At 42.8% G+C, this 18,313-nt stretch overlaps 1 protein-coding gene across 12 annotated transcripts in view; it reads left to right on the top strand.

Annotated features, from left to right (window-relative positions):
• Positions 1 to 15,907, top strand: part of cbfa2t3 (CBFA2/RUNX1 partner transcriptional co-repressor 3) — a 41,732-nt gene extending 25,825 nt beyond the window's left edge. For 6 of the 12 annotated variants that reach the window (XM_014338372.2, XM_014338370.2, XM_014338375.2 and 3 more), the window contains 9 exons: positions 240 to 329; positions 999 to 1,180; positions 3,401 to 3,684; positions 4,345 to 4,430; positions 5,485 to 5,764; positions 6,277 to 6,345; positions 7,062 to 7,115; positions 8,823 to 9,013; positions 10,414 to 15,907. In XM_014338372.2, coding sequence (XP_014193858.1) covers positions 240 to 329; positions 999 to 1,180; positions 3,401 to 3,684; positions 4,345 to 4,430; positions 5,485 to 5,764; positions 6,277 to 6,345; positions 7,062 to 7,115; positions 8,823 to 9,013; positions 10,414 to 10,806 — 1,629 coding nt within the window. In that variant the 3' untranslated portion in view covers positions 10,807 to 15,907. The other 6 variants (XM_014338376.2, XM_014338371.2, XM_014338377.2 and 3 more) reach the window with 6 other exon arrangements.
• Positions 15,908 to 18,313: the final 2,406 nt, after the last annotated feature.

Genomic DNA, 18,313 nt, shown 5'->3' with positions numbered 1-18,313 from the left:
AATTTGCCTGATGAATCTTTTCAGTAAAAACGTTTTGTATAAATATCTGAAGCTACATTAAGCTCTTACGTGGAACTTATTGTGTTATTTACTCATTGAGAATCAAGAATGTGTGCACAGAATACAAACAGATGTAAGCACGTGGAGAAGACAATAAGGAAATGGCATGTGTTGGAATGATTGTGCGAGCGATCTATAAAGCATTAAAAGCACTTTTTTCTTCTTGTTGTCTTGGATAGAATTCCACTCTCACCATTGAAGAATTTCACTCTAAACTTCACGAGGCCACCAACTTCCCTCTGAGGCCGTTCGTCATTCCTTTCTTAAAGGTAAATGTCTGCACATTTCAACAAATCAAGCCTGATGTCCTCTAGGTAAATGCACAAACTTTACTTCTCACTGTGGTCAGCGCTCAGGACAGCATTTCAGTGAAAGTATTCAAAGAGCAGTAAAAAGGGGAATCTATATGTGTACAGTGTGTACATGCGGTAGACATCATACTGTACATAAACAGTGGTAAGACGTGCATGGTAATGTCTGACAAAAAGGGTGAGTGTGAGTTTGTGTGTGTGAGTGTCAGACCTCCTGGCGTGCGATGATCCTCCACATCTGGGACATCGCAGCAATAGCTGTGTTATATCAACCAGACAGGTCTGAGAGAGCTATTTGACAGCACTGTTGCACACACGTTCACACGTACACACACAGATAAAAGACACACAACAGCACACCCCGGAGAAAGAGAGGGAGACACATGGTAGAGGAATGTGTCAAGGGACCTGTCTTATCTCATCCTGTCTCTTCATCTATCACTTTCTTTTTCCTCACCCTAATCTGGCATTATTTCACTCTCACCCCATCTATCTGTGATTCCACCGTGAGTTTCTAGCTCTTTTCCTGTCCACTCAACAATCTATGTTCCTACAGGTTCAGTAAATCTACAGCATGTCCTTCCTATATCAACTTACATACTGTCTTCCCTCTTTTTTCCACTGAAGGCAAACCTGCCCTTGCTGCAGAGAGAACTGCTTCACTGTGCCAGGTTGGCCAAGCAGACCCCAGCTCAGTATCTGGCCCAACACGAGCAGCTACTCCTGGACGCAAACGCCAGCTCACCACTCGACTCCTCCGAGATAATGCTGGAGATGAATGAGCATGGCAAGAGAAGGACCCCTGACAGGTAACATCTCTCTGTTTAAAAACAAGAAAGCACAGACTTCAGAAATGAACATGCATTGGCAGAGTCTTACACAGACTGTTGTAAATGAATTATTTTAGGGTATTTCAGAATGCCAAGCGACAAGGGGAGGCTATAAATCCTCTGTGCGGGAGGCGGAAGTCTGGACAGCCCTGATGCCAGACTGCCTCTGCCAGCTGTCTGGGAGGGAGGAGAGAGATAAATGCAGCATAGGAAAAGAAAAAAGAGAGACTGAGAGGTGAAAGAAAACGAGATCCAAAGGGGAGTGCAGGGAGCGAAGTACAGTACATGTCCTGAACATTATCCAAAGACAGACAGGAGGTCTAACAGAGCTATTGTCCCACATTTCTCCCCGGCACTCTGATTTATTCGCTCAGCTAAGAGGATAACACACGAGAGAATTAACTGACGTTTCCCTTTTTCATTTCTTCCTTCTTCTCTTACTGGCACTGCCCTTCTTTTGCATTTGACTCCTTCACCCCGCTCTCTCGCTCCCCTTCTTACATCGCCTGACCTGCGGGCTCCTGGCCGCTGTCCATATGTCAGAGACGTGTCCAGATGGCGATGTGCTGGCCACAATGCTGAGCACATCCTAGGCAGGGTGTGGGGAGACAGGTGGTGGCTATGGTTTTGAATGGGACTAGAGGTTGGAGCTGGACATGCAATCCCACTGTAATCCCCACACATCCTCTTCACAACCTCTGGCTTATACGCAGCAGGCAGGACTCAGAGGACGGGAGGTGGGGGTGTACAGCTGGGCCAAGGCCTACGTCATGCCAGCTATACCTCTGATTTGCTAGACAGTACAACCAGGGATGTGTACGATTATAGCTGACATGCACAATAATATAGACACGGATAACTGAGAACGAGTACGCACACACATAAACACACACCATCATCATCAGTGTTGCATTTATTCGCCTTTGATCCCCAGGATAATAAAGAGTGATTTCCATCTGAATGCCTAGCTATTGCCATCCAGCTAAACAGATTAATATCAACACTCCCATTTAAACTGTCCAGATGGCTTGAAAACACAACCTCTCGCACACACACACACTTAAAGTACACAGACACAAATGAGTGTCACTAAACATCTGCCAAACACACAGCATTCAGCCCATATTGCCCCTTAAGCCCAAGAGCAGGGTGGGAGAAATACTTGCAATCTAAGAGTAGGCTGAGGGATATTCAGATTAAGAGCTTGAGATGCAGGGTGTATGCTTGGACTTGGTTTTGTTTGGTACATATGGCGTACAGCTGTGCAAAAGCTTTGGAGAGGCGCTGACTTACCGCAGTTGAACAACAAGCACCTCTCAGCAGGGATACGCAAGATGTGTTCGTGAGGATGTATGTGCGCTGGCATACACCATATGGGAGTTGCTCAACTTTAAAAAAAGACAGATTTGTGTTCCTTCCTGAAGCCTCTTCAAACAGGTTTGACTTGCAATACTGGAGTCTTCATTTAATAATCATCCATCAGACTCTGCTGTTACCATTTGATATTTAACCGTACACCAAATACAAAGACACATTAGAAGACAGACAACAGATAGGTATCATAAAAGGAATCACATCTACATGTTTAGAGCTAGTCTTTTCTCCTAAAAGGAGATTCTGGCTTTCACTTTATTTTGCCCTCCTGAACTCTGACATAATACATTGGCATTGGATATCAATGCTTGCAAAGCCATCCCACAGTTTCCATATTAGTCACTGTGGTCTGGCAAGGCCAAGGATGGAATAACAAGAGAAACATGTAGTCTGTATAGAGGTTGATTTTATTCTTGCAGACATGCCAAAGTGAGATGATATATACATATATCTATCTATCTATCTATCTATCTATCTATCTATCTATCTATCTATCTATATATATAGATATATATATAGATATAGATATAGATATATAGATATAGATATATAGATATATATAGATATATATGAGATGAATAATAATGAGTTTTGTGTATTTTTAAGCATTATGACACTTGAGATAACATTGGAAAAAAGTTTTAAAGGTTTAAAGCTCTCTAAACTTAACTTTAAATAGGATACATTTGCAATTACTTTACCACTGATGACATCCAAAAAAGGAAAAAAGCAAAATAATTTGTGGCTATGCTGCTAAATCACCGTTTCCAGGCCATCTGGGCTCAGAAACACTGAATTAATCCACCACCCTGTTCTCTTTCACAGGACCAAAGACAGCTCTGAGAGAGATGGGTTGCACCCGGAGCACCTGGCTAAGAGGCCCTGCACCATCAGCCCCAGCCAACGCTTCAGCCCCAGCACAGGTCTTCCTGCTCACCCTCCTCTCAATGGACTCCCCACACACCCTCCCAATGGCATCCCCCACCCGCCAAACCCCCAAGTGGGACCCCAGCACTATCGTTTAGAAGACATGGCTCTGGCACACCAATACAGAGATGCTTACAGGCATAACGAACACCGCGAAGCCCGTGACAGGCACCGGCAGACAGGTAGAACAGCTGCAAAGCATTCATTTGGTTAGATAAATCAGTAATACCACAGTGACACTACACACAGTTTCACGGTCAAAACTGAGCGAGCTTCAGTGTATATAAATGGGGTGTATGTAGAGAACAAAGGCCACCTGTCAGTCCAGTGTGATAATCCTTGTGGCACTGTGTCTATAAAAAGACCACAGCCATACATGCCAATGTGATCACCTGCAGCAACCATACATGCCTTCCTTCTGGTTCTTATACAAACAATCTCACTGATTAGATATGAGCGTGTGTTTTATTATAAACAATGTATAGACAATGTTAGAGCGTGTTTCAGTGACTCTTCTAATTTGATTTGTGCTAAATTTGTATAATTCAGCGTCTTTATATGCTTTATTATGGGACTTACATTAAAATGCATACAGCAGGAGTTGTACAGGAAATATAAAAAATCAAAAAACAAGAAAATTAAAGCAGTGCGCTCAGCTAATGGACAAAGCTAACAACTGCTGCCATACTGACATAGCTAGTAAGGCCTAAGAAATAAGTCAGGGAGTTTATTTCATTATGTCGACACAGTTATTTAAAAAAAATGAGTTGATGATGTGTGAAGTCTACATGACAATAATGTGGCACAAACTTCTTTGTGTTTGTGGGTTTCTTTTTTTATAGCAGTCCACGGAGCTCGCCAAGAGGAAGTGATTGATCACCGTCTTACAGATCGAGAGTGGGCAGAGGAATGGAAGCACCTCGATAATGTACGAATCTGCAAAGCAGCTGTGTTTAATGACAACCACCTCTTTACTTCATTCAAATTAAAACAATGGGAGAGTTTGTTTTAGTGCAATTGACGGCATGCAGATGACAGGGACAGGAGCTGCTGATAGACAGTTGACCTTACGAGGTCTGCGTCAGTGCGGTGAATTAACAACAGACACACACCTATCTGGATTCCTAGCACTCAACTCTATGAGAAACCATGTAGGCTAGAAACACATACATGCACACACAATGCAAGAGTGGGAAACACAGAGAGAGAGAGAAAAAGGGCCCCAGATGGAGCTCAGGACCCAGCAGAGAGCAGCTCCAGCTGGGGTGAGCAGCTGAGACAAGAGCTGCAGTCATGGAGAGAAACCGGCCAGGCCTGGACCCCTGCCAAATTAGAAACACTTCACTGAAATAAATATAGCTAACTCAGAGGGGAGGGAGGTGGTGGAGAGGCAGGGGAAAGAAGTCAGAGATGGAGAGAGGGAAAGACGAATGGGAATAATGATATAGATTGAATGTCAACCATGCTAAACCCATTTAGCAGATCTTTCTATGTCTGGAAAGACAGGGCACTTTGGAAAACAGTTACACTGGTTATAATAAAGGGGGAGGTGGAGGGGGAAGGAAATCTGTTGAGCTGGCAAGGAGCAGAGCAGAAGGGTAGAAGGAATCGGTTCAACACTGTCATCAGCAGCCCAGCTGTTAAATTATCATCGTTGCGTCATCGTAATGCTGTCAGACGTTCACCAACAAGCACGGAATTCATGAACAAATAGGTCGAGACACTAACACACACTGCTCGCAAGCACACGTCTGGTTTTGGGACAGGAAAAGTGGCTCGAAAAGTGGCTCTTAAGTTTTGGAGAGGTTTTGTTCTCATGAGCTATTAGGAAAAACAATCTATTTAAAAATCTGGTCCCTTTCAAAACCTTTCATTTGAAACTTCCCTCCCATTAGTTTACTTTTTTTCTGGGGCGGAGGGGACCAGTAAACGTCTCCTCTTGTTCATTAATCACTTTAAGTAAATATCATTTGCCTTTGCAGCTCCTCAACTGCATCATGGACATGGTAGAGAAGACAAGGCGCTCTTTGACAGTGCTGCGCCGCTGCCAGGAGGCCGACCGGGAGGAGATGAATCACTGGATCCGGCGCTACAGTGACGTGGAGGAGATGAAAAAAGGTGGGAGCAACGGACAGCACTGCCTTCCTCCTCCTCCTCTTCCTCCTCCTCACCACAACTCCTCCTCCAACACAGCTAGCAGCAGCGAGTCACTGCCCGTAGGAACTTCCTCGGCTGCTGAAAGGCAGACAGGCAGACAGACAGGTAGACAAACACACGCAGGGTATGTTTGGCAAAGCAAAACACTCACGGCAAGGTAGGGCTTACTTAAAATGCTGGAAACGCCGTAATATATCAATTTAGACACAGAGAGTCAGTCAGATGATGATATTTACAGCAGATTTACAAATTTTAGCTCAAACTGTGAGGCATACAAAACATCTCCTTGCAATATCCTGGATCTTTAACCAGCTGATTGCACCCTTATGTCGACAGCATGCTCATTCGTAATTAAGATTTGTATTCACGTCTAGCTCCCATATTCCACTTCCTTCCCACAAATAGTTGGAGAAAGTCTATGGCAGCCTGTTTACTGTACTGATGTTGCCACATATATATATACACACATTTTACCTTTTTATACCTTTTTATCGATTCCAAAAATAGAACTGGAAACTGTAGGGCAGTCATGGATGGATGTGTGTTCGAGCAGATCAACAGTTTGTCTCCGTGTGCATGCAATCGACACTGAGTGTGAGCCTGCGTGTGTGTTTCAGAGATCCATCGAGACTTCTTACACAGGCCTCCCTCAGGATACCTCCCGGAAGAAATCTGGAGGAAAGCTGGTAAGAGTCAAGCATCTTCCTTCTTCTTCTTCTTTCTATTGTCTCCGTGATTGACCTCACACAGACTAACAAAACACACACATAAACACTGTCGTCATTCTTCACGGCCCTCACCCCGGCTGCAGACAGACAGAGCAGAGCAGAGGCCTTACAGCTGTAGGTCCATCAGGCCAGAGGATTGGACGTCCTCTGTGTCATTAGGATAAATGCCCTCCATCTGTCACCACCATGAAAGGCCACTGCAGTTAAAGCTGCAGTGAAAATGCAGTCAGTGGGCCTACGGTAGGCCGCGGCAGCACAGCACAGCACAAGGTGGAGTTTTAACTGGTCTCCATCATCGGGAGCACTTGAATTTTTATCCCACTTTTTCCACTCACATTTCATACACAGACCTTTGACTGAAGGGAATAAGAAACAAACTGCTGAGATATAGAGACAAAAGAAGAAGAAATCCAAAAAAAGCTTTATTTTTGGCTAATTTTGCCAAAAGGAAGCAGGTGGGAGCGTTGCACCGCATGGGACCTGCATGTTAGATAGAGCCTGTCCCGGGAGCGGTCTGGTTCAGCCCTTGTTCCACCTCAGTCCCAGCACCATTATTCTGCACTCATACTCCAATACTCTGCGGAGGAATAGATGCTGCTGCTGTCTGCAAAATACTGTGCTGCATTTTCACCGGCAGCAAAAGGCTCTTTTAATTGCAGTTGTTTTTCATACAGGTACTACAAGCATCCCGCTCTCCCCAGCACTAAAGCACCTCCAAAACAAGCAGGGTGAGTAACATATCTCACTCCCAGCATCTCACCTCCAATGTTTGTGTGCGTGTATGTGCATAAGTGTCAGCTCTATCTCAGCACCCTGGTAGTCTGTGCTGATGTAGCTGCGGCACCTCTCGCTTTTTTTAATTAAAACCAGACACGTGTTCTCTGGTCTGGTTCACATTGAGAGACTGCATTGCTTTTGAAAAATAAGATCTGAAGTGTGAAAAAGCAGACAGAAATAACACATCTCAGGGACTTGCCAAATCCCTGCAGAATTAAAACGTTAATATTGCCGCCCCCGTGTTTTCCATTAAGTGCTAATTGCCCCAGCATCTGCTATGCAGTCTCCTTGATAAGAATTAATTAAATTTGCAAACTAATCTTAGTGGTGCATGCATTAGGCCAGATAATTGAGAAGCTCGGAATAATGCAGATAGTGTTTGCAAGGTAGAGAAGAAAGAAGAGGAGGAGAAGGAGGGGTGTAAGGGGGGGGGGGGGGGAGTAGGAATAAAATGAAGGTAGTGAGGGAATGACAGGATGTGGGACAGGACAGACACGTGTGCCTTAAGTGTAACTATATGTGTACAGCGTTGACAGAATACAAACTTTTTTTTTAGCACAAGAGCGCTGAATTCACACAAGCTCACATAGAGCTCCATGCACACGCTGCCATGCGCATGTACACAGCAGCAAAGTGTGGATAAGGCTCCCCCTCACTCCCTATCTTTCTGTACAGTAGTTTGAAACAACTGGAGTGGAGCGGCGAGGAAAAGTGACAGTTATTTATGAGTTTCCCTTCAAACAAACATTGACTGGAGGAAATGTTGAGCAGGGGAGAGAACTGCGTCGTCTAACCCGCCTAGCAATCCACTTTAGGGTGTCATTTGTGTCTTTATGCGTGTGCGCACGTTGCTATAATTGGGTCATGTGGGTTATCTGGAGAAATATTATTCAATGTATGAAAATATTGCTGTCTTTGCTGGTAGAGCTGGTAGAAAATATGTTAGAGGAATTCACATCTTGTCATCGCAACATACCACATTAGCATTTGAATGCTAAACAGTGTGTTTTTGGCAAACTATTTCCGAGGCGAATGAAGTCCTACGGGAAAACATGTTGTGCGCTGCGAGGCCAGTAATGAAAGACCACAAAACGTAATCACTTCTGCTTCTTACTGAGAAGGAACTACAGGAAGTTTCTATTTTCGACTGCCATCTGGAAAGGAGTCTACCCACCTGCCTGTTATAAAAACAAAGCCTCCTTACTCATATGGTGGACTCCTGCTGGAAAAACAAAAGACCATGTGATGAAGCCTACATTGTAGGAAGTCAGCCGGTGGAGATATGTGTGCCGGCTGCGGGGGGAAATTATTCGCCCTTTACTGTAAACTCTTGTCAGTTTCTGGTAAAACTGTTCTTGTGATAGGATGACAATTCATTCAGGGTGCTTGATGAACAACCGAGTTGGTGACATCTGCTGTTGTCAGCTCTGAAAATGATTGTGACCAGACGTGTTTGAATAAATTATTGAAGTCTGGTTTCTTTTCTTTTTTTCACACTTCTCCTGGCATAAAGTTTTAAATCTTGGATGATGTACATCTGTTTGCCGCGTTACAACAAGACGGCAGCTTAAAGAGCCTTAATAAAGGATGACAGACAGAGCAGGCTGGATGGGACGATGGCCATAAGCATTAACACTCTCTCTCTTTCTCTCTCTCAGAGGAGGCAGTGAATGAGGTGAAGCGACAGGCGATGTCAGAGCTGCAGAAAGCAGTGTCAGACGCTGAGAGGAAGGCTCATGAGATGATTTCTGCCGAGCGCTCCAAAATGGAGAGGGCACTGGCTGAAGCCAAGAGGCAAGCCTCTGAGGATGCATTAACAGTCATCAACCAGCAGGAAGACTCCAGTGAAGTGAGTATCACAGACCCCCTACCGACATATTGCCTCATCCTTCTCTCATTGGAACTTTAAATTCCTTAATCAGTCATCAGGCCCTTTGTTTTAAGGCTTTCTTGATCCATTACCCTTTGCTCCACTCCCCTTACCTGTCACGTCCGCAGTGGCAGACGAGTGGAGGTTGGACGTAGGACCCAAGATGCAAGCACTGACTTTGATGAGAGTGAGCTTTATTGTGACGGAGATAGAACAAACAGCATAGGAGGTGGCAAGTGCTGAACCTAAGATTAACTAAACTGGGAAAAACTAACACAAGCAGACCTGAAATGGAGCTGCAGGGAGACTCAGGGAACCAACATAGGGATGATGCAGGGAAATAACTGCAACAGGCAGGAGAACACACAGGGCTTAAATACACACAGCAATAATCAAGGGATGAGAGACAGGAGGGGAACACACCTGGGAGAAATCAGAGCTGACGAGACAGGGGAAACGTAAACTGAACACACTCACATACACAGAGAACCAGACAAGACACTGAACTTAACAGACAGACTCACGGGCATACAGTGTGACACCATGGACAGAGAGGGAACACGGAGAAGTGGGAGCAGGCAGGCATAGAACAAAACCCTAACAAATGGCAAACCTTAACAAAAGATATAACAGAATAAACAAGAACACAGAATAATATAAAAAACACAAAACACTGAGTCGACAGACTCAGGACCATGACATTACCTTGCATCGTGTAATCCATGCAGCTGGCTTCTCTCGGTTTGGTGCAGCAGCAGCATGTTGTCATCATTACTGCAGAAGCAGTCCAGTTGTCTGTGTAAATAAAAGCAGACAGACCCAGATGGTTGGAGCAGAGTGCCAGGCTGAGGCCATTAGTGAGCAGTTGACCACCACCTGCTGGTAACACAAACCAGTGGCCTTGGACCAAGAATTAAATCCATAACATCGAATCCCCATGCAAAGAGGAGCAGACAAATTGTGGATGACACACACAAACTGGCTTGTAAATGCCACTTAGCTTAGGTTTTAACATGTACAATGTGAGAAATTGTTTTAAAAATACAGTATTCTGAACTGTAATGCATTGTTTTTGATGAATAAAGTTAAAAAAAAATGCAAAAGCTGATGCCTTTGAAGAACATACCTACTGTGCAGTCTTGTGGTATAATATAGTTGTTGTTTTATTTTCATATCACCCGAACGACACACTGTGTTACATCGTAACGATACTGTAATATTTTTGGGGAAAATAACCTGCATATTAAGGTAATGCAGTGGAGAAAAAACATATTTCCTGCTGGCAAATCTAGACTGTTGTTGCAGCGTTAGGAAGTGTAAACTCTGCTTGGTTGAGTACAAAATAGACTTATTTTTATCGACCCACTCTCTCCCTACTGTCTCAACAGAGCTGCTGGAATTGTGGGAGGAAAGCCAGCGAGACGTGCAGCGGCTGCAACACAGCTCGCTACTGTGGCTCCTTCTGCCAACACAAAGACTGGGAGAAGCACCACCACGTCTGTGGTCAAGGCCTTCAGGGGCTGCCAGGGGGCAGCAGTGTCCCTCTAGGAACCCCCTCCTCCAGCTCCTCCGCCTCCTCCAGCGCGCCCCCAACTCACTCCGAGCGCACTCCTCCAGGACCCCTGTCACTCGCAGCCCAGAGCAGTATTGCGGGAGGGGCCGGCAGCGGCAGCGGAAGTGTTTCTGCCAGCCCCAAAGAGAGCAGTTCCAGCAGTGCCTCTCGCTCCACAACTCCAGCCACCCCCGCACTACTGGATGCCACCTCTCGCTGACGTCTGAACTTCGTCCCTTCCCTGCATACCGAAGTGACAGCGCTCACACTCCACACAAAACCAAACTGAGGAATCTTCATCGCAAACTGCTCCAGTCCCCTCCTTTACCTCTTATTTCCCTCATATCCCGATCTGTAACATCTTCTCTTTAACCTGATGATGGACTTGTTTCCTCACCTTCCTCCAGAATACTTTCTCTTTTACAGCCACAGATACAAAGATTGTGGTCTGGGGTTCAATGTAGTGTAAAGCATGACGAGTGCAGTGTCTCCTTTCTCTGTTGAAGAAACATATCAGATGTGTTTGCTGAGAACATGAGCTTTGACTTGAAGATTTGCCCTCAGTAACGTAAGCATGGTAAATAATGTCCACTATAAGGGCTGTGAGGAGGCAGCATCAATGGGGGATGACTAGGCCGATTAGCACCTGGATAGGATTTCCCTTTAATTTAGCACCAATGAGATGAGCCCTGAGATGTGCACTAACAGTCCAAACAGTTCCCAGATGTGGGACTTTTTCTAGTATCCTATTGGAGAAAGGCAAGGAGCATAATACCTTTTTTGTTATTTTTGAGGGAAGGGGTAAAAGTTGGGATGCGATTAATTCCTCAGAAACACAACTTAGTATTTATTAAAAGTTCTTTTCTGGCTTTAAGGGAAAACAAAGAGAAGTCCAAATATTCTAAATAAAGAATAATAGCGATGATGCTGATGTTGATTATGATAACAGTAATGATATGAAAAAAATAACTTAATTTTGAACTGCTAACTACCTTGCTAGCGAGCCAAGAAAATCTACACCGGACTCACCTCTCTGCACCATTATGAACCCAAATGATTTCAAAGATGAAAAATAACATGATCCAAACCTTTGTATTACACTGCCAAAGTGAGTAAGTAAGCGATAAAGAGAAGCACTCATCTTGTAACCAAACACAAAGCAACATCACCTCCTCAGCAGATAAGCCAGCCCTGAGACGACCGGGCTGCAGAGGAGCTGCAAAACGGGACCCAGAGACAGCAAACTGTGACCTGCTTTGATGTGCAGCTGCCTCCTGCAGTCTGGGTAAAAGTACAGCGATTCCTCAGAGACGGCCCAGACTAGTGAATATGGACAATGCTCTGAACTTACCTACAAGAAAGACTTAATGAAATAGATGGAAACCCTGCAACAGTGTGTTTTTGTTTAAATGGTAGAGAGGACAAAGAGGAAGGAAAAAAGCTACACAGCCTCAAAGGAGACGATGGTGTGTACATGGCAAAGGAGCTGCCGAAACAGAAAAAAAAAACCTCAACACAAGCTTGAAAACATTGTCCAAGATGGCATTACAAACTATGGAGATACGTGGAAGGATTGTTTGTAAGTTTTTGTTGTTTTTTGTTTTGTTTTTAATTTACGCTCCACAGCGAGGAGATCTTTGAAGGAATTACCTTTACATTCACTCCCTCCTTTTCCAAAGCATGATAAACACAAGACAGAGCCTAAAAAAGGGCGGTGTAGACTTTGTTCTCCTTTCTCTTTCTACCTCCCCTCACCCCTCTCCTCCCTTCCATGTTCTTCCCCAACTACTTGACTCACATGTGCCCTACCCCTCTGCTGGCTTTAACAGAGAGCCACAAAGCAAGCCCCACGGGTAGGGCTGAACCCGCTTGTAGATATCGTTCCTCTCTTCATTTTTCAATAATGTCTCTTGTTGCTGATGTCCACACGTGCTGCCCTTGTGTATATCCGGAAAGACGGACTTTTGTTTTTGTTTTGCTACCTTTCACTTTCCTCCTTTGAGTTCGGGTTGAGCAGTGAAGACAGAGCAAGGACGCTTTTGTTTATGAGAGGAAGGCCTGCATTGTACTTATTGTTTGATTTGTTGAATCTATATCAATGAGATGGAAAGCCCTCTTGTAGAATATTTTGTATTGCTCGCATTGTAAGACAGTGAGAGGACGGAGGTGCAATATGAAGAGAATTCAGCTACTGAATGGAACCTCAGCAACTGCCCATAGGGTGTCATATAATATAGATACATATAAATATATTTAAAGTAACATCAGTAACTTAATGTGAATGTACATAGTATTTAAAGAGGTCCAAAAATGTGTTTGCCAAATAACAGAAACCTTTAAAGTTTAATGTCCAGATTTTTTTTCACAGTACATTTGTTTTTAAAATTGATCAAATTTCTTTTCTCTCATACAAGTTAAACACTTTTTCAATTTTCACTCAAATCAAAGTGTCATGTGACTCCGAGTGGAGGAAACTGTTGGCAACAGTGGCAAAACAGCTCTGCATCCTGCAGTAGGTGACTCAACAGTGTGTATTAATAGAAAGGCTCAGTGGTAACTCAATTAGTTTGTTTTTTTTCTTCTCATTTACACCAATTTTTGGAAATGTCATACTTGACACATCACGTCAAGCACTCAGTTTCTTACCAGCCGTTTAGCTCCAGCGCCCCCGTAGTGATCCTCTCTCTCTTGGTCCCCATCAGTCTGCGTGCATGTGGTTAACAGTGTTTGTTTCTCCCATGGTGCAGGATTAAGCGATACGCCAGTGTTAAGCTACAGTACATGACAAATCTAATTTGATACCCAATCTTTAAAATGTTGTTCTTTACTCCTCGCTGCTTATTGTTCATTTGTAAAGAAACAATTTGAGTATAAGCTGCTGACCTGGGGGTGGGGTGGGGTGGGGGGCAGGTCTTTAGTTTCAGGCCAAGAGAGTAGCACGACTTCTTTCGCGCTGTTTTTTCTTTTCCAGGCTTTCCCACACGCCTCAGCAATAAGGTTAACACGAGAATACTAAACAGTCAAAAAGCCTTGAAAAAAATGTGTGTGCATATTTTATATTGATTATTGTATAGCTTACATGCTTGGCGTCCTTTGCTTGGACCAAATGGGGAAAAAAGAGTAACTTTGTTTTTGCAGTTGATTTTTTTTGACTATCTGAGACCATATTTCAAATGACATAAGCTGCAAGGTACCCCTTCATTCGTGTGTAGCATTTATGTATGTGTGTTAGAATTACCATGTTAAGGCGCTGACCTCAGCCTATTTTCTTTTTCTGTGACTTGTTCCTTTTACCCTGATGTCGAATTCCTCCACTACTACCACAAACCACTGCTCACAACCCTCCCTTCACACTAGCTACCTCCTGTGACCATACAGCTAACCACCAGGAGAGGTTAACCTGGACTTTGAAAAGCTGGGTTGAGAGCAGACATGGACACACACACACATGCCCGCTCAAAAGTCGTCATAAAAGGAAATAGCGTTGTAGAGAACTGTCTTTACTCATAATGTTTAAATCTATTTCTTCCTCTCAGACCCTAGTGTCTCTCTTTTTCTTTTTCTTTTTTAAAACACATCCCACTAAAAAGCTGATACTGCTAGAATTTAGTAACAGGCACACATGCAGTCAGACCTCCGTATTACCAAACCGATCAGAGAATTGACCATGACATGCCATTTGTTGTCCAAAACCAATAAAAGCACAGACCAAAGTACTCCTGTATTGCCATAGTAGGTTCTGAAATGGTGTGAATCAGCAGACCAGAAGTAATAAAGGTTAGAGCTCAGCTACACCAGTTAACCAAAGTGTCTGAAATACACACGCTCAGAGCCCAGGAGTGAAGACCGCCCTCAATGAACCGGCTGAGTTTCAGAAGTGTAGAATTATTATTCAAGCAATCAAAGCGCTTGTTGTCTACATACTGAAAAGTGCTTCTGTAAAAATAATAGAAGCCTCTCCTTTCAAACAGCCTACTGATTGCGTGTTCTTACAGTCACAAAGCCTTGCAGAGATAAAAATGAATGCATGGTGTGTGTGCGTGTGTGTGCATATGGTTGTGTGTGTGTGTTTTTGTAAGTCTTTTTTTCTTTATGTCTCTGTACAAACTACTTGAAACCTTCAGAGCTTTAATGAAACATCCCAGGCCGTGTACAGTGGCACATTGATTCACAGTATGTAGCAGCAGCTTTTTGCAGTACAGTGACACGTTTTTCTATAACATCCACGCAACATTGTGGCGGCAGTTCCGTTCATCTTTCGAGCGTGCTGCTTGTGTGTGTGCCTCCATGTCTGTGAGTAAGCCCTCAGATAAACGAAACAAAGCCAAACCCAACAGACCATTATAAATGACCAAAACACAACCAAAAGCTACAACCATCTCAGTTCAATTTCGCTTTGGTTCTAATTTTTGTGTTATGTCCCAGCAGTAGAGAACGTCAGCTGTGATTGATTGCGTGAGATATGAGACTGCAGTTCGAATCTGCACAGGAAAGAGCAAAATTGTCCTTCACTCCTCCTGGGTTCAGTGGACAGTAGGATACAGAAGATCAGCTGGGGTAATGAAACAAATGCAATTAGTGCATTAGTGCTGTGGTGTCATTTACTTTTCTCTGTGAAGATATTATATATGGCAAACACATAAGGGCTCTGCTGTTGTGAATACCATCCAAGGGTCTCCAAACACTTTGCATTGGCCATGTGTCTTATTTGTTTAACTATGTACATGATATGGGCAAAACACATGTTTAGAGAAGACAGATATTAGCAGGTTGGTGTTTGTTCCTCCCAACTCCAACCAGAGAAGCTTCAAAGCTCATCAGATGTGACGCTGACTTGTCCTTCCTGTGAAACAGGCTCCAATATATAGCTACAGTAGAAAGCTAAGGTGGCAAACAGTGGATACAGAACTTGTTTTCCCAAAAGCCATGGCTCAGGATGGTCTTGTTTTTATCTTTACATAAACTGAATAAAGGTTTATGGTTTTTTATGTGTAGGGAAGCATTCTATACTGTAATGTGCAATACATTATTACAGAAAAACATGTTTCTGTAGGAAAGGATGGCGCTTTGAAGATCTTTTCCCTTTTGTTTAATTTCCCTCTTCAAACGGTCCTGTTGCCATTTTTAGATGAAGTAAACTGTGCCAGAAGAATTCAATTCTTATTTGTATTTATTTCTTGCATGCTTTCCTCCCTGTTGCTAATACCGCTCTTTAACTGTTCGCTCTGTTGGATGTGTGAAGCTGTAAAACATTCTAATTCAGGTTATTGTCTGTGTTGAACAATGTAACTGTGTAATTAAAACATGAAATGAAGTATTCATTGCTGTTCTCTCTTGTCTTTTTCAAATGTGGGAATATTCTAAGATTACATGCCCAGAAAATGAAATTGATCCATTGTTATTAAATAATTATTAACACAGTGTCATCATCCCAAATGTTGACATATCACCAAAAAATCTAGACATACCATGAAGATTATGTAAGTATATTACAACAGTGACACACAAAAACATTACTAAACAACTCTGGTCTCATGTTAAAGTCACCTCTTCTACTAATTCTTCTTCTTTCGGCTGCATCACTCCATCTCCATCTTTACACCTGCCTCCATTGACCCTATTCATAGCATTTCCCCCTGTCACACCAACCCTCTCCATGTCCTCCTTCACTGCATCCATGAATCTCCTCTGTGGTCTTTTCCTCCTGCCTGGCAGCTCCATCTTCAACATCCTTTGTCTGGTCTTCCTGTTTATTATTTCATCTGCACATGTCCAAATCATCTCAGCCTTGCCTCTCTAACTCTCTCCAGACTGCTCAACCTGAGCTGTCCCTTTCCACCCCACCAGCTGTTTTTTTTAGGTCTTTTGTGCACTGTCCGTTGGTTTGGATTTTATACTAAAGTAAATGTAATAGTCTGAGTAAATCTTATTATACGTTTAACCTCTTCTGAATCACCTGCTAGGTTTTTCAAGGGGTTTTGCAAGAAATATTGCATTATCTGTTTAGGAATGACAGCTTTTTTTTATACACAGTCCCACATTTTCAAATTGTTAAAAGTAACTGGCTGGCAGGCTGTTTCACTGGCGAAGTCTGTTCCCTTGTTAATTTATGAGAAATTAAGCAAACACAAGATTTGGAGTTAATACCAAGTGTTGAACCTATTTGGTAACTTGTCATGGGAATTTTCCATTTGAGATGTTGCTGCAAGTGAAGGAAGCCATCAAGCTGAAAAATAGACAGAGAGATATGAAAAACATTAGTGGCCAAAGGTGGGCAACTTTATTGTCTGGTACAGTCTTTAAAAGGTGCACTACTTAGCACTGCTTAGACGCCTGGGAGACCACAGAGTACAACCAAAGCAAATGATCGCAATATTCTGTCAAGAACACTCTCAAGGAGGCAGGTGTATCATTGTCAAGGTCTACAAACAAGAAGTGCCATTATGAATGGAAATACAGAGGGTTTATACTAAGGTCCAAACCACTGAAGAACAGGAGGGTCAGAAAACATCTAACAGAGCCTGAACATTTCTGGAGAGATGCAACCAAGATGAACTTGTAAAAGAACGATAAAAACAGAAAAGTATGGAGAAGGAGAGAAACAGCTCATGATCCGATGACATTACCTGTCCAATATGGTTATGGTAATGTTATGGCATGAGTATGTGTGGCTGCCAGTGGAACTAGCAGCAATAGTTTTTACTGATGATGTGACTCCTGATAGAAGTAGCAGGATTAATTGTAAAGTGTACAGGGCTATACTCTCAGCTCAGATTCAGTCCAGTGCTGCAAAATTGATTGGACAGCACTTCACGGTGCAAATGATAATGACTAGAATCATATTGCAAAAGCAACCCAAGAATTTCACAAGGTAAATAAATATGATATTCTTCAATGACAAGTCAGTTGCCAAATATTAAACAAGTAGAGTATGCTTTGCAATTACTGAAGACAAAACTGAATGCAGAAAAACCCGCAAACAAGCAGCAACTAGATGTATCTGCAGTAAAGGCTTTAGAGAGCATTTCAAGGGAGGAAACACAGCATTTGGTGATGTCCATAAATTCTAGACTTCAGGCAAACGCTGTTTGCGAAGGATTTTCATCCATGTATTAAAAACAAACCTTATATTTAAAACTAGGTCAGTTTTTATAATTACATTTGGATGGCAGATTATGTATAAAAATTGCTGTAATTCCTTTACTTTTGTGAAAACCTTTGAATTAAATCTGAAAGTCTGCACTTCAATCACATCTTGATTTCTTGATTTAAAATCCACTTTAGTGGTGTACAGAAAACTGTCAAACCTACCTAACTGTATATAAAAGATGTGACATAACCCATAGGTTTGGGGGCACAGTTTTGATGCCTCTAACGGTCATCACCACATCTAAAAATATTTGGACATATATGTTATCAGCTAACCCTAACTAGCTTAGTAAGGGTCACCTGAGCTGATTGTACCCAGTCCAGATAATACTCCACCAAATGCAGTGGAGTATTTTGAAGCTTTTTTGAAGCTTCCTAGAAGTAGCTCTCTGTTCTGTAAAATGTTATTATTTTTATTATTTTTTAATCTGTCCTGTCCTGCAGTTTTAGCAAGCAGACATAAATGCATTGTTATGCCAAATACATTTGCTTTGCCAAGAGAGGCACTATAGAGTCTCTAAAGGCTCATCTTTATAGTCTTTTTCTTTTCATTCTTTGTTTTCTTATTCGCGTTATTT

This window comes from Haplochromis burtoni, unplaced genomic scaffold, assembly GCF_018398535.1.
Source record: "Haplochromis burtoni strain Fernald_Lab_line unplaced genomic scaffold, NCSU_Asbu1 Contig_59, whole genome shotgun sequence".
In the NCBI taxonomy this organism is placed as follows: domain Eukaryota; kingdom Metazoa; phylum Chordata; class Actinopteri; order Cichliformes; family Cichlidae; genus Haplochromis; species Haplochromis burtoni.
Note: the sequence above shows the minus strand (reverse complement) of the source record. Positions and strands in the feature narration are given on the sequence as shown.